The 15591-nt window shown below is 40.0% G+C and overlaps 1 protein-coding gene across 6 annotated transcripts in view; it reads left to right on the top strand.

The window, feature by feature from the left end:
- LOC123499375 (homeotic protein proboscipedia-like) overlaps window positions 1–15591 on the top strand; it is a 221863-nt gene that overhangs the window by 141963 nt on the left and 64309 nt on the right. For 2 of the 6 annotated variants that reach the window (XM_045247289.1, XM_045247290.1), the window contains exon 2: window positions 3054–3128. The exons of the other annotated variants lie outside the window; for them this stretch is intronic. In XM_045247289.1, the coding sequence (XP_045103224.1) occupies window positions 3054–3128 (75 nt within the window). The remainder of the gene's footprint in view (window positions 1–3053; window positions 3129–15591) is intronic. 6 annotated transcript variants of the gene reach the window in all.

The following is a 15591-nucleotide window of genomic DNA, read 5'->3' as shown; positions in this document are numbered from 1 at the left end:
TATTTATTTTATTTTATTTTATTTTATTTACTTATTTGTTTCTATCTTTATTTATTTTTGTTTTGTATTGTTTATCAGTGGTTCAATAACTTACAAGATCATCAGTTCTTCTTTTTTTTCCGTTTTCTTTTATTCTCACGCCAGTACTGTGTTAATCATGAACCTCATTGAATAGAAACTTAAATTCTTCATAGCTATTGTTTTTTTTTTTTTTATTTATTTAACTCTGATAATTCTGAACCTGGACTTTTGACATTCTGAGCTTCCTTCCGTGCTAGGGGCAATGCTAACAGTACATCCCTTGGCACTGCTTAAAATGCTTCATGAAAATTATCAACTTTCTTTATTCACTATATTTTGACGAGGTACCATGCCCTTACAGACATTGGCGACCTCACTGTTTTCATTTTTCTCTCTTCACTACTATCGTTTATTCATCCTTACAGTTTATTTATCCTAATCTGTCCCAAGTTTCCATTCAGTGTGACTCTCTCGTTGGTAGCAAAGGAATTAACCCCTTCAATACTGAGACACATTTTTACCTTGATTTTTGGGTATGATTAGACGATATGATTTACAGTAGGAGGGGTCTGTGGAGGAAAGGAGATCAATGGCCAGAGTCTTTACTATTATAATCCTAACATACGTTTCTCAAGCTGTATAAGATCACCAAATAGTAACCAGAATGAATAGGGAAACACGTCCTGGTATTGAAGAGATTAACCCCTTTAATACTGGGACACATTTTTACTTTGAAATTTTTGTACAATTAGACCATTTTATTGACATTAGGAAGATCAATAGCCAAAATTTTTACTATTACAATCCCAACATGTGTTTCTTAAGCTGTATAAGATCACCAAATAGTAAACATAATTAATATGAAAACGCGTCCTGGTACTGAAGAGATTAGGGTATCAAGAAAAGTATATCCATTTACTATCAATGAATCATCCTGAACGGAGACAGGACAACGCAACGCAGGCTGGACAACTGAACTCATAATAAAAACCAGCAGATAACTTCACCCTTATGATGATATACTATGTTGTGTGAGTGAAGTAAGAGATGCAAGGGAGTAAAGGCGAAGGTTCCTCCTCACACACAGCTGCTTGATACTGCTCGCCGACGTACCGCAACCAATTCAATTAAACCCTTCATTAGTTAACATGTGCACCACGCAACCCTGAGCCTTCGTGTGTGTGTGTGTGTGTGTGTGTGTGTGTGTGTGTGTGTGTGTGTGTGTGTGTGTGTGTGTGTGTGTGTGTGTGTGTTGGTTCTCACGGTCTGTTTGCAAAATATCGTGAGGTCATGAGGATTTTCATTCGTGTCTGTGTGTGTGTGTGTGTGTGTGTGTGTGTGCGTGTGTGTGTGTGTGTGTGTGTGTGTGTGTGTGTGTGTGTGTGTGTGCGTGTGCGTGTGTGTGTGTGCGCGCGCATTTATCGTGCATATTTTATCCGAGTTGATGCATTTGTCTTCATGTTTTTCCAAAAAGTATTTTGTGTTGCCTTGTTGCGTTTTTTCCCCTCGATTCTCTTGAAGAAAAACACGACAGCTGCTTTATTTTTATGTCAACATTCCTTACTTTTTATCTTTGCTCCTCCGCTTTACTCCTCCTGCCTTTCTTTCTCCTTTTTTTTCCGCCTGTGTACCTCGTGTTTGCTTTCCTTTGTTGTTATCTCTTGGTTAACCTCTTTATCTTCTTCCTTGTCCTCTTTCTCTGCCTAGTTTCTCCTCCTCCTCCTTTTCCTCCTCCTCCTCCTCCTCCTCCTCCTCCACACATTACTCTCTGGACGGTCCGCGCTCTCATAATGTTCCACTCAGGCGTAAAGTATTCGTAAAAATTCGAAATAAATATGGCGAATTTGTTTAGAATACACAATGTGACTTTCAGCTTGTGTTCTTCGATATTTTGGCTCTGATTAATCCTGCTGGCGTGGGGGGAGGGGGTGACGGAGGAGCCGCGCCTGTTGCTGCCTCCTGGAGATTTATTAAGGAATTGTAAGGAAGGAGATGATACATTACGGTTGTGGGAAATCGTATAAAATCAATTGTTTTTATTTTCTCTTCCTGTGGAGTGTTTGGTCAGGAAATTATGCGGTGGTTCGTGTACTTTTTTGTCACTCTTCTTGTATTTTATTGTTTTCTTCTATTTATTTTGTATACAGACAGTACAATGTATTTTTTTCATGTATATTGTGATAATCTGGGAGTGTTCTTGCTCCACACACGAAGTTCGATTTTCTTATAATAATCATTCTTATAAGAAAAGTTGACACATGTTTCTTATTCCACAAAGCGTTGATTTTTTTTTTTTTTTAGTTTAGACAGAGTGACTGGAAATTTTCACCTATGTGTCTTGAATGATAGATGAGGTTTAATTTCTCGTTCTAAAAATATATAGAAATGTTTGTAGACACCTGATAATTGCCTATCTTTATTTATTTGTTTATTTCATGAGCAAAATTGAGGTGTTCATTACTTAATCATTTTATTAGAGTGTCTTAATGTCACCTGCGATGGCATTTCAATACATTTTAATATAATACATTTCAGATATGTTGCTATTTATCATCTTTTTGCCATTTTTTTTTTATTTCACACAAACTTGAAATCAACTCCTTTATCACAGGATGGTTAGTTATAACATGGGGATGTATTGAGGTAGGAGGCAGGGAAGGAGGGAGGAAGGATGTGTAGTGCCCCTAATGCCGTGACCTCAGGTGCTTGGAGAGCCTTCCAAACCCGCCGGGTGTCAAAGAGTGGAGAAGTAACGCTCTCTTGTTCTCTGTCAGGGCTGTTTGACCTTTGGTGGTTAGTGGAGTGGGTAAAGGTCTTCAATTTCCATTATTGAGAGAGAGAGAGAGAGAGAGAGAGAGAGAGAGAGAGAGAGAGAGAGAGAGAGAGAGAGAGAGAGAGAGAGAGAGAGAGAGAGAGAGAATGTGTGTGTGTGTGTGTGTGTGTGTGTGTGTGTGTGTGTGTGTGTGTGTGCGTGTGCGTGCGTGCGGGGTCAGGTGTCGTGATGTTGACTGTGTCTTATCTGTCTCCCTCAGCTGCTTTCGGTCATACGTTCCCCTCTTGGTGGGAGACTGTAATGGATAATGAAGAAATGACGTTCATGATTGCCGGTAATGTAACAACTACACATTTTAGTTCACCCATAGATACAATTTTTTGAAAGTTAACTCGAGAGGCAATCCTTTTTTCCCTAACATCGAATACTGGAGCTCACACCCATAGACTTTTCCCTTCCCTCAATAATCATTAGATAGATTTTTTTCTGATTAGTGATTTATGCAGAAATACTAAAGAAAAATCAGGACTTGTGTTGCAGAAATGAAAAAAAATGCGGTGATGAAATTATGGATGAAAACGAAGAATTTTTTTTTTTTTTTCATTTTATGGTTGGGATTGATGTATAACTCACTGTATTGTTTATTTTCTCCATGCGCTTTTTTATCTCGTTAAGTCTTTATAGACAAGTGTGATTAGGTCAACGTTTACCTGTCACCTGCCTCCTGTGGCCCGACTTGGAACACAGTGACTGAACAGTATTACTCTTTTTGGAAACCTGTGTGTGTGTCTGTATCTGTGTGTGTGTGTGTGTGTGTGTGTGTGTGTGTGTGTGTGTGTGTGTGTGTGTGTGTGTGTGTGTGTTTTTTTGTGTGTGTGTTGAAAAGGATGGGGAAGTGAACGTTTAGGCTTTCATGGCAGCTCTGCATGGGGTGAAGAAGGCCACCCACACCCTCCCAGTTGTAAACTGGTTCTCAGGGGCACACACACACACACACACACACACACACACACACACACACACACACACACACACACACACACACACACACACACACACACACACACACACACACACACACACACACACACACACACACACACACACAGCAATTTGAGTAAACGTACTTTTATAATAACATAATCAATTAGATATATGAAATTTAATGTGTCTATAATACTATCTCAAAAGGAAATATAAATGAAGATTTTCCTTCACATGACGCATAACTAATGTAAACTGATAGAGTATTCTGATCCTAATACTCAGAATTGGTTATGTATATCAGGAGCATTTCTTTCCCGGAAACTCTCCACACCTTTATTGTGAACTTCATGCAGTGTTTGAGTGAAAGGGAACACATAATAGAGCCGCGTCTTTTTTCTCTCTCTCTTTCTTTTCTTTTTGCGTCGCCAATTTACTCCCTTGCGAAAGGTGAGTGGCGGACGTGATGGCGGCGCTCTGGTGGGGATAGCTTCCATGTGAATTCCAATCAAGTAGATTCCATTCACGAAAACTCTTCCATGATATTCTCACACAAAATGGTAACCCACTATGATGAATATCCCAAATCCAACTTAACTGAACCTAACCTAACTATATTTCATCTTACTTAAAACTATCTTACCTTACTTCAATTTCTCTTAGTTTTGTGAATTATCGCTTATTGTAGTGGAAGGCAATAGAGACATCAGAACACCAGCACCCGTGATTCCTGTGCTTCTTTTGTCCCAGGCAGACCTTTGTTGCCTGTCACTTTTTCCCACTGCTCATCATCCACATCACCACAAGCTTGACGAGGACGCCCTTGTAATAACCACAAATTGCCTTCCCTTTAACTTTTTTTCTTCATTAACTTCAGTTCGTGTTTGAAGGCAAGAGGTCAGTGTGACGATTGCATGTCCGTATGGGTGTTGCTTTATTTTTATTTAATTTTCTTTCCCACGTGATTTCGGTGTTTTTTTCTGTAATAATGTTCTTGCTGGACCTTAATGTTTGTATTACGTTTGGGGCATGACGGAAAAAGTGTAGTTTGGTGAAGCTGGAGGTATGGGAAGTGAAGGGAGGGAGGAATGGCGCTGGTCGTGTGTGTGTGTGTGTGTGTGTGTGTGTGTGTGTGTGTGTGTGTGTGTGTGTGTGTGAGTAGCCGTTTTTTTTTTTTTTTTTTCTTTTTCTTTCTTTACCGGTGACATTATCTGTTTTCGAAATGTCGCGTCAGTTTGATTATTTCTGCATTGCAACGTGAAGGTCGCCGCCACTGTAACCCATAAGGGGAAATTGTGAAATGTTACAATATTTGAATTTCATGCAGAGAGAGAGAGAGAGAGAGGTTTGTTTTATTTATTTGATATTCTTCTTTTTTCCGACGTGATAAACAAGAGAAAAGTGAAAAAAGAACTCTGATGTGTACACAAATATACTTAGCTGTGTGTGTGTGTGTGTGTGTGTGTGTGTGTGTGTGTGTGTGTGTGTGTGTGTGTGTGTGTGTGTGTGTGTGTGTGTGTGTGTGTGTGTGTGTGTGTGTGTGTGTGTGTGTGTGTGTGTGTGTGTGTGTGTACGTGCGTGTCGGCCACCGTGGGCCCATTTGTCTTGTAAGGAAACAATTAAGGACCGACCCGACTGACCACCAAAAATGATCCATTGATTCGACGTGGCAACATTTCAATATAAAGACGTGCAGGCAACAAGGGCACAAGTCTTTCCCCGTGCTACACTCCCAATCAATCAATAAATAAATAAGATCAACCCCAAATAACCCTAAACATATAAGGACACACTCAGACATACCCAGTGAAATAAAAGAATCCATCTACCACAATCCTATGATATCGCTACATCCTACAAGTATATGAGGGATCCTTAGCAGCGTGGAAGGCGAGGCGGAGGAGGGATACGGCTTTAGTGTCGCTGGGGAGGCGTGGCGGCCGCTCACCACCACAAGATATTAGATTAGAATACATCGGCGTCCCTATGCATTGGCGGACCCGTAAGTTTGCGTGGCGGCCTTCCTTCCCTCCTCCTCCTCCTCCTCCTCCTCCTCCTCCTCCTCCTCCTCCTCCTCCTCCTCCTCCTCCTCCTCCTTCTGCCTTCTGTGTCTTCTCTCTATTCTTTCTCTCCATCTTTTGTTCCTTTTGTTTCGTCTATATTCTTATTTCTCTGTCTCCTCAAGCTACCTTTTCTATTTTTCAGTCTCTTTTTTTTCTCCTTCCTTTTTCCATTCTTTTATTTCTCCATCTATTTGCTGTTCCTGTAGTTCATTTCGCATCTTTTCTTTTTGTTTTCCCCCTTTTTTTTCATCATATTCTTTGCTTCGTATCTTTTCTTCCTCTATCTCTCTCTAGCGCTTCCTATCTCTATCATGGTTCCTTATTCCCCACTTTATCTCATCCTTTCCCTCTTCGTTTCTTCTTTCGAATTCTCCTTCGTTCGTTCTTCATATGTATCTGTTCTTTCTTCCCCGTTTAGAAGTTTTCCATTCTTTATCCCATCATTTCCTTTCTCTTCCTCCTATTCCCATCCATCTTCTCTTCCTCCCTTTTCTCTCCCATGTTCCTCCCTCTCCCCTCCGTTTCTTCCTCTCCATTGGGCTCGTCTCACAACAGAGGGAAATGATAAACAATTGGGTTATGTGCGTCTCATTTTCCAGATAAATTTGTGTTCACCTCTTGTCTATCCATCTCGGTGTTGTGCCAGTGTGTCTTCCTTTGGTGAAATATACTACGAATGTGCTCTCCATTTTCTATTTATTTCACTTTTTTTCTATGTATTATTGTTGCTTTCTTTTCTTTATTTTTGTCTTAGCTTGATTCAGTCGTATTTCTTTTTATTGTTTGTATTTTTCTTCATCTTTTTAATTATATTCCAGTGGTTTTTTCTTCTTCCCCCTTCTCTTCATTCTTTTTTTTTTTTTTTTTTTTGTTCTTCCCTCTATCAGTTTTGTGTTTGTTTCCTTTTCCCATTTTTTTTCTTGTGTATTCATGTTTTGTGTGCGTATTTCTTCTACTTGTTCTTTAAAATGCTTCCCCATTTCTCTTTTTCTATTTTTTCTGTTTTTTTGTCATGTTCTCTTTCATTCTTTCTTCTTTTGTCCTTCCCTTTCATCTCTTTTCCCCCTCCTTCCACTCTCGTCCTTCTTCCCTTCGTCTGTCGTTTCCCCATCCCTCTTTTATTACGTACTTCTCTCCTATATTTTCTCTCTCCTCTTCTTTACTTCCCATTTTCCTACTTCAATTCTACCATCTGATCTTTCCTCTATCCTTCTCCCATCCTATCTTTCATCACTGTTATCTTATCTTTCCTCCATTTTCTCCATTTTTACCCTTTATTCATATTTTTCCTCTCTCTTCTCCTTCCTTTCCTCTGTATCTCAATCTTCCCTACCTCCCTCTTTTCTTCTTCCCACCCCATCCCAATCCACCGCTCCTCCCCTCCCATCTTCCTTCCTTCCTGCACTCCCCGTCCGCTGCTCCTCTCCCACCACCCTCCCTTCTTCCTTCCCTCCTCCTCAGAACACATCACGACCTCCAGCGATTGATCACGAGAACGATTAACCAAGGATGCTATCGACCGCCGCTGACACATCCCTTGCATGTGTTTCCATACATGATATTTCGGGGGTTAACTTCATGGGTGTGTTGTGTGAAAGCCAGTCGACGCCCCAACGTTTTCTCTTCTAAACTAATGGTTTTTTCACTAATATGGAGTGTTTTGTTGCTTTTTCGTTACCTTTTTGTTAATTTTTTGTTACTTTATTTTCTCTAATTTGGGATTTTTTACTTTTTCGATGTTTTCTGCTTACTTGCTTAGTGTTTTGTCTGTATTTTTGTATTTTTAATCGGTTTGTAAATTATAATTATAGAAAGGGTTTTAATAATGTAACAGATACAGGAAAAGATACATTTTTTTTTTCCCAACAATGTAAGAATGTCAAGTTTTAGATAATCTTTTACTTTTATTTTATTGTTCTCTATAGGGACTGACCTTTACTGAGCTTCTTTTTTTTTTTTACATGATTTTTTGGTGCTCACGTAAAAATCAATTAATAAATGTAATAATGTTTTAGTTTTTTTTCAATCTGATTCTTTTGCATTTTTTTTTCTCTTTTTTATTTATATCATGTGGGTTTATTTTTTAATCAGGGTGAAACTTATACTACAATTTCTTTTTAAGACTAAGTTATCAGAGTGGACTTATTATCATTTAGTTGTGGTAGTTAATTTGTTTCCCTAATTGAGTAGGGAAAAATATGACCTCAGTGAATGCTTCAAAAAATACTATAAGAGAAATCACATATATATTTAGAGAAAGAAATACAATATACTGATTTTCATTCTCATCGTCCCTCATTTCTCCCATATTGTAACAGTTTCCTCCCTTTCCTCTCTTCCCTCCACTCCCTAGACAGTGTCTCTCCCTCTCCCTCTCCCTCCTTCCTTTCCTCCCTCCCAGCGTCTCCTACTTTTCCCTCATTTCCTCCCATTTTGGCCCCGCGTCGCCGAGATGGAAGGAAACAGCTGGTGTGACACTGTTGCGATCTTTTCCTCGCCGCCACACACATATACATTAAGGCTCCCTGCGTGTATCTATACTCATGCGTGTGTGTGTGTGTGTGTGTGTGTGTGTGTGTGTGTGTGTGTGTGTGTGTGTGTGTGTGTGTGTGTGTGTTAGGTTTGTTGTTGATTTATTATTGCTTTTTTATTAATTTTCTTCTTTTCTGACTTCGAACATTTTTTTCTATTGTTTCGTTATTATTTCATTTTTTATGCTCCTTTTATTTTCTAATTACTACAGTATTTACCACAGTATTTTCACCTCTAGTTACGTCTTCTCTTCTCTCCCTATAAAGGTATGATAGTGACCTTTAAAGTACGCTCCTATAAAGCCCGTCGTAACACTTCACTAGGGCGTAATTAGCAGAGTTTCTCAGGTGGGACCCTCGCGCTAGGTGTCCCCGTGGTGGGTCTCCTTCAGCGTGATGGACGGGGGTCTCTGTGCCCCGTGCCGCCCCCACACGTATAATCCGAGACAAGGAATTTAGAGCCCGGACTCCCGTAGTGGGAAACAACAACTTGCACGATGAAATATGAATACTAAATTTTCCCCGAGTCACAAAAAAAGCAGTTAAAAGAAAATTTTTCATCCGGGGTGCCATTATTTTAATGCTTAATCCTGCAGCTTAGGTTTTGTCCTACCTTCCTTCCGCCTCCTTCGCCTCTTCCTCATCCTCGTTTTTCTGTGTGTTCTCTTTTTCTTTTTGTTCCTATGTTTTTGTTTTGTTTTGTTTTCTTTTCTTTTTCTTTCTGCCTTTCCATCATCATTATTATCATCAACATTATCATTTTTTTCTCTTTCTCCTCCTCCTTTCCTCTCTTCTACATCTCTCTCCTAGTTTCTTTCCTCCTCTCCTCCGCTCTTCTTGTTTTCCTTCCTTCTCCCAATTTCTCCTCTTTTCCTTCCTCACAACCTCCCGCTTCATTCCTCCATTCCTCTCACCATCTCTTCCTTCCTTTCCTTCCTTCCCTCCTTCCTTCCTTCCCACATAAGTGTTGTCAGGCTGGTGTGATGAATTTATGTGGGTGTGGGACAAGCTGTTCCCGTGAAGCTGGTTACTGGCGGTGTAGCGCGACTGTGCCGAGGCTGTGGCGGAAATGTGGGTCTGAAACTAGTCTAGATGTTTTTTTTTGTTTTTTTGTTTTTGAGATACTGTGATCGAGTGGAAATACAGAAGCGTGGTTTGTTTGGTTTGTTTCCTTTGCGTTAGTGAGATTTTACTATGTTTTTAGCTCATTTATGTTCGTTTTTTGTGGTGTTTGTGAAATTGATATGACGTTTTGTACTACTTGAACATGAGAGAATAGCGGAACCTCAACACTCCAGTGAATCTACACGTAGTATTCCCTGTATAAAGCGTATATGTCGATATCTCAACACACCGACTAGTCCAATCCATAAATGTGTCATCTTTTATAAGTCAACGTATTGGTCAGTATCGAAAATATGTGTACCATTCGCTCCATTTTCTAGTCATCCACACCTCTCTATTTGTGAACTACTTTTTTTCGTAACATAGTAGATCGTTATCAAACCTAGACTCTGAGAATTTCGTGATTTTTTTTTATGTTGATTCATATATAATTCATTGATTTATTTACTGATTTGGTGTTGGATTGATTAACTGACTAATTTGAGGCGTCGAGGAAAGTACTTATCATTAAGGTTTTACGTGTTCATTAGCATTAACACTTGAGTGAAAGACAGCAAACATCTGAAGCACCTTGCTACCTTTCTAGACATTCACTTTCTCAGTACTATTTTTAGCAGTATTTTTTTTATAGTTGAAATGCTTCACTCCTCTCATCTAGATGCCTTCATGAATCTTCTACATTGTTGGTTCATTGCATGGCTGGCTTGTTTCTACATCGCTTTTGTTTTATTAATTAGTTTGTGTTTTGTTTTATCTACAGGCTCTATAAGATTGCAATGTTTGTGCTGCTGCAAATCATTTCCTATGGTAAATCATAGATAAGTTTCTATTTCAAGGCACATTTTTTGTCATAGAAAAGAAGTTAGTTGAATCACATAGTCTGTCTAATCCACTCAATCCTTCTCTTTCCTTGGGGATCCTTTTGACGCCGCCACATCAGCGGCAGCAAGGAGAAAGTCGTCCTCTAGTCAATTTAACGCTCTGAGAGGGATCCCGCCGTGCTCGCCTGTACCATAAGCAATGCAGAACGTTCCCTTACGCGCCCTGAAAAAGACAGCCTGAATGAGACAAGATAGCAGATCAAACAAACTTTTGCTGGACCGTGTGGTCTTCCAGGAACTGCAACAATCAACCCTTCCGGGAAGAACCTGGAGTGACGGACCCTTGGGATAAAAAAAAAAAAAAAAAAAAAGAATCGTGCTACCTACTACTTTATGTTGGTTTGGCTACACCGAGCCACCCACATCACCGACAAGGTTGTTTATGCCACACCGGCTCCTATTTCCAGGTATCAGAGTTCCCTGGCATGAAGCTGCAGCCCCGTAACGCAGCGAGCATGGTGAGCCAAGCCTCTCATGGGCGGTCTCGGTCGCTGGCCGCTTCCTGCACGCCCGCTGCCCTGCACAAACACTCCCTGCCGCTCACACCTGCAGGCGACTCCCCCAAGGAACCTCCTCCGTCGATTGATTCATCAAGAGCTATGGAGGTCCAGCGGCGAGATCAAAGCGGCCATTATCCGGCAGGACGCGTGACATTGGTGTTGAGCCGCGGCGGACTCTTCCCTGCCCGGCCCGCCACCAAAACCCACCCACTCCCCGCCTCGCGTCCTGCACGCCGAGGATAAAAGGCCTTCACTATGGGCCCCGCAGGCTGCCCCTTTATATTCCACTCGGGTGTCGCTGAAGGCTGCCCCGCCCCGGGCTGCCGAGCTGTGTATGATTCCGAAAATCGTGATATACTAAAAAGGCTTCATTCTGACACGCCCACGCCAATTATCTTCGCACGGCCTCACCGATCGCGAGATGGAAAAATAATCCTTGACTTGTATTTTTCTTCTTTTTCTCTCGTTTTATGTATTCTGTGCACGAAAGCACTGGAGAAAGTATCTCAGTAGTCGCCTCACAACACGTGCACGCCTTCGTCTTATATATATATATATATATATATATATATATATATATATATATATATATATATATATATATATATATATATATATATATATATATATATATATATATATATATATATATATATATATATATATATATATATATATATATATATATATATATATATATATATATATATATATATATATATATATATATATATATATATAGATAGATAGATAGATAGATAGATAGATAGATAGATAGATATTTCAAATACTTTCTAAGTGTAGTACAAATTTTAGATTTCAGATAACTCAGCATGAAAAGATAGGAACATAGGAGAATGTGGAGGAAGGAAGGCCTACACGGGATGGTTGCCGTGTAAAACATATCCACCAAGCAAACCATCCGTAAACTTATCGAATCTTTTAAAGCTGGCTGTTGACTAGACACTAACAACCAGATTACTGACTCTCTCTCTCTCTCTCTCTCTCTCTCTCTCTCTCTCTCTCTCTCTCTCTCTCTCTCTCTCTCTCTCTCTCTCTCTCTCTCTCTCTCTCTCTCTCTCTCTCTCTCTCTCATCCAACGAAAAAAAAAATTAATACAAACACAAACCGTGAGACACAAACATCGATATTTTGTGTTACCGGTGATTCATGAGTCTCGGTCCGTCAGTCTCGTACCCCGTGTGTGTGTGTGTGTGTGTGTGTGTGTGTGTGTGTGTGTGTGTGTGTGTGTGTGTGTTGGAGTAGGGATGTATGTTTTCCTTTTATTGTTTTATATTCATATACGATTTGGTTTTCATTAATTAGACCTTCATTCAGACGTGATTTGATATCTTTACTTTTGCTTTATTCATTGATGTTTTTTATTGTATTTCTTTCTGTGGTTATAGTTAAGTAAAAGTCAGGCGCATTTTTTCTCCATCTAGATTGTTCCTTCTAATCATTTTCACTCTCTGTTGTCTTGCACTTCCTTGAATATGTGGCTGGTCTTATTTTTCTCTCGTTTTTTTTCGTTTTTTTTATTTTAATCCTTCAAATTTTCCTTCTTTTTTTTTTATATCATCTTTACCTTCAATGTTAACCATACCTGTTGTTTAGACAGTTCAGTCCTCCATTTATACATAACTTGCTACTGTCATTTCTTTCCTTCCCTTTCATCTTACATACGACACACTAGCCTTTCATCCCTCCCATCGCCCGCTAAGCCACACACTAATTCACAGAAACATGACACGGCTCTTTACTGTCTCCGATTTTCCGGTGTTCAAATGAGGATAATTTACTTCACCGCGACCAGGTGGGAAAGGTGACGGGGCTGGAATACCTGTCCCTCGCTATTGTTCACGACTACACACCTGTCCGCCTCCAGCCTCTCTCCTCCACAAGTACCTGTTTCCCACATCTGCGGTAGGCTGCAGGGCAGGTATGAAGGAAAGTTTGATTTACCGTAAGTTCTCAGGTAAATTTTCCTTCACGAGTATTTCATCTGCAATTATTCCCTCAAAGTAAACCCTTCCCTAGAGTAAGTTCGGTTAGGTTAGGTTAGGTTAGGTTAGGTTGTAGAGTTTGTCACGAGATGGCATGATTCTGAGTGGCGTTTTCATAGAGTAGTCTTTCTTTAGTTAACCCTTCAGTACTGGGACACATTTTTTTTTATCTTGAGATTTGTGCATGATTAGACCATTTTATTAACATTAAGGAGGATCTATGTAGATCAGAAGATTAATGGGCACAGTCTTCACTATTTTGATCTCCCACGTGAGTTTATGAAGCTTTAATCCTCTAATAGTAAGCAAAATGAAGATGAAAATGCGTCATGGTACTGAAGGGATTAAGTTTGGTTAAGATGAGTTAGGTAAGGTTACGTTAGAGGCATTTATTATAAGATGGAATAATCACGGATGGAAATTTTGTGGAGGAAACCTTTGTGGCTGAAATTTCCATACAAGTATTGCCATCTAATTGAACTTACATAACCATGATGTTCAGACTGGTGTACCTTGTGTCGCTTATACCGGCACACCAGGCAGTGGAGGATCATTCTCTCCTTCACCTGCGTTCTGTCTCACGCTGACCTCCCTCGCTGCTCGGGTTGTGTGTCACTTACCACGGATTTTTTATTTATGTTTTGATGGTTCAATTTATTTTACTTTTTTTCATTTTTAGATAAATGTTTTCGGTGTGTAACTTGTCTGTGCAGTTCTTCCCTTTTCTTTTTGTGTAAGCACGTTAGTGGTGGCTTAATATAATGAGTATTTATCATTCTCTCCGAGTTGGAAGGCTAATTTTTCAAAGTAAATATGATGGGAATACACGAATAATGAATACAATGGTGAATATTCCAATCATACTCTGGTGTCTTCTTCAAGTTATATTTGATTTTTAAGAAAAATCAAATGATTGTAAGTTTTTTGTTGGAACTGTACGCAGAAGCAGCCAAATTAATGTGCAAATATCGTTATTATTATTCTTATTGTTATTATTATTATTATTATTATTATTATTATTATTATTATTATTATTATTATTATTATTATTATTATTATTATTATTATTATTATTATTATTATTATTATTATTATTATTATTATTATTATTATTATTATTATTATTATTATTACTATTATTATTATTATTATTTTATTATTATTATTATCATCTTTGTGCAAGCAATCAGTAGATGGCACTTTCACCTTTTAGTTTAAGTAATGAAACGATAATTACTTAAACCTGAAGGTCCACACACCTGCCAGCATCACTTACTGAGCCTCCGCTGTGGGCCTCTGGAGGGGAGACTAGAGGCAGCAGCAGGAGCAGCAGCAGCAGCAGCAGCAGCAGCAGTAGACTTAAAGATAATAAGATTTCTCATGGGCCTGTCTTCCTGCTGGCTTAAGGCTCAGCGATTTCCATAACAGCAAAGGGAAAAGTTCTGAAAATCGACACAGCAATTTTCATGTAAATGCACGTCTGGGCGAGGAGCGTCTCCTTATAAAGTTCTCAAGTCACCGCCTCCGTCAGCCGCGCCGCCGCTTGACCTGCTAAAACTTGGTCACTTTGAATAAGAAATTTTTTGGATATATTTTTTCCCAGTATGTTTTGCTCTCGCCGGGTGCAGGAAGGAGAAGGAATGTAGCTTTAACTTTAAGGAAATGCTCCGGGAATGTTTAGCCGGAAGGTACGCGCGCCGCGTACTGGTATGTATGTGTCGAGGAGAATAATACGTGCAGGTGTGTTATCGACGTGTGTCCTGAGAGGAGAGTGAGCTGGGCGGCCACGTCAGGGATGCAGGGACGTGTGTTGAGGGACATGTTCTCTGCCAGTGACTGAGAGAGAGAGAGAGAGAGAGAGAGAGAGAGAGAGAGAGAGAGAGAGAGAGAGAGAGAGAGAGAGAGAGAGAGAGAGAGAGAGAGAGAGAGAGAGAGAGAGCTCAAGAGAGAGAGAGAGAGAGAGAGAGAGAGAGAGAGAGAGAGAGAGAGAGAGAGCTCAACACGGAAAACAACAGAAATGAAGGATTAGGAGTTTATTTTACTGTGGTGTGTGTGTGTGTGTGTGTGTGTGTGTGTGTGTGTGTGTGTGTGTGTGTGTGTGTGTGTGTGTGTGTGTGTGTGTGTGTGTGTGTGTATTTTTCTTACGTCTCATTTTCTCTGTGACAGAAAGCACATGGACGAAACCACTTAATATGTTTACACGCTAACATAAAACCAAATGTCTAAAAATGTTCGCTTGTACCTACGTGGTGTGGACTCATTTCTACATATGGCTACTAAGTATTACAATATGAAGCGTGTGTTGCCTTGCTGTGACCACAAGTATTTGGGAGGCAGTGTTCCTTGTCTAGAGTCCCATCTTGATAACGTTCATGAGTACTTTATGAGATCACAGGGTACAGACAGACACCAAAGAAGGAAGCCTCGCATTGTTACAGTTCCAGCGCCATGAATCAGTTGTGTCATGTGTTTGTACGGAACATTGAATTATGGGATAGGAAAGCGAATTAAGAGAGTGAGGGAGAGAGCACAGTGAATCGTATACTTATTGGCCGTATAGTGAAGCAGTGTTAAGTAGCGTGAGTGTGGCATGACTTGATCCAGGGCATGACGGGACGCGGTGGGCTGGAGGTACTGATCTGGCTCACCGATGGCAGCTACAACTGGTGGGCGTCCTCGCTAGTCAAGGAGCTGTTCCTTTGCAAAC

Source organism: Portunus trituberculatus, chromosome 49, assembly GCF_017591435.1.
Source record: "Portunus trituberculatus isolate SZX2019 chromosome 49, ASM1759143v1, whole genome shotgun sequence".
Classification (NCBI taxonomy): Eukaryota; Metazoa; Arthropoda; class Malacostraca; order Decapoda; family Portunidae; genus Portunus; species Portunus trituberculatus.
Note: the sequence above shows the minus strand (reverse complement) of the source record. Positions and strands in the feature narration are given on the sequence as shown.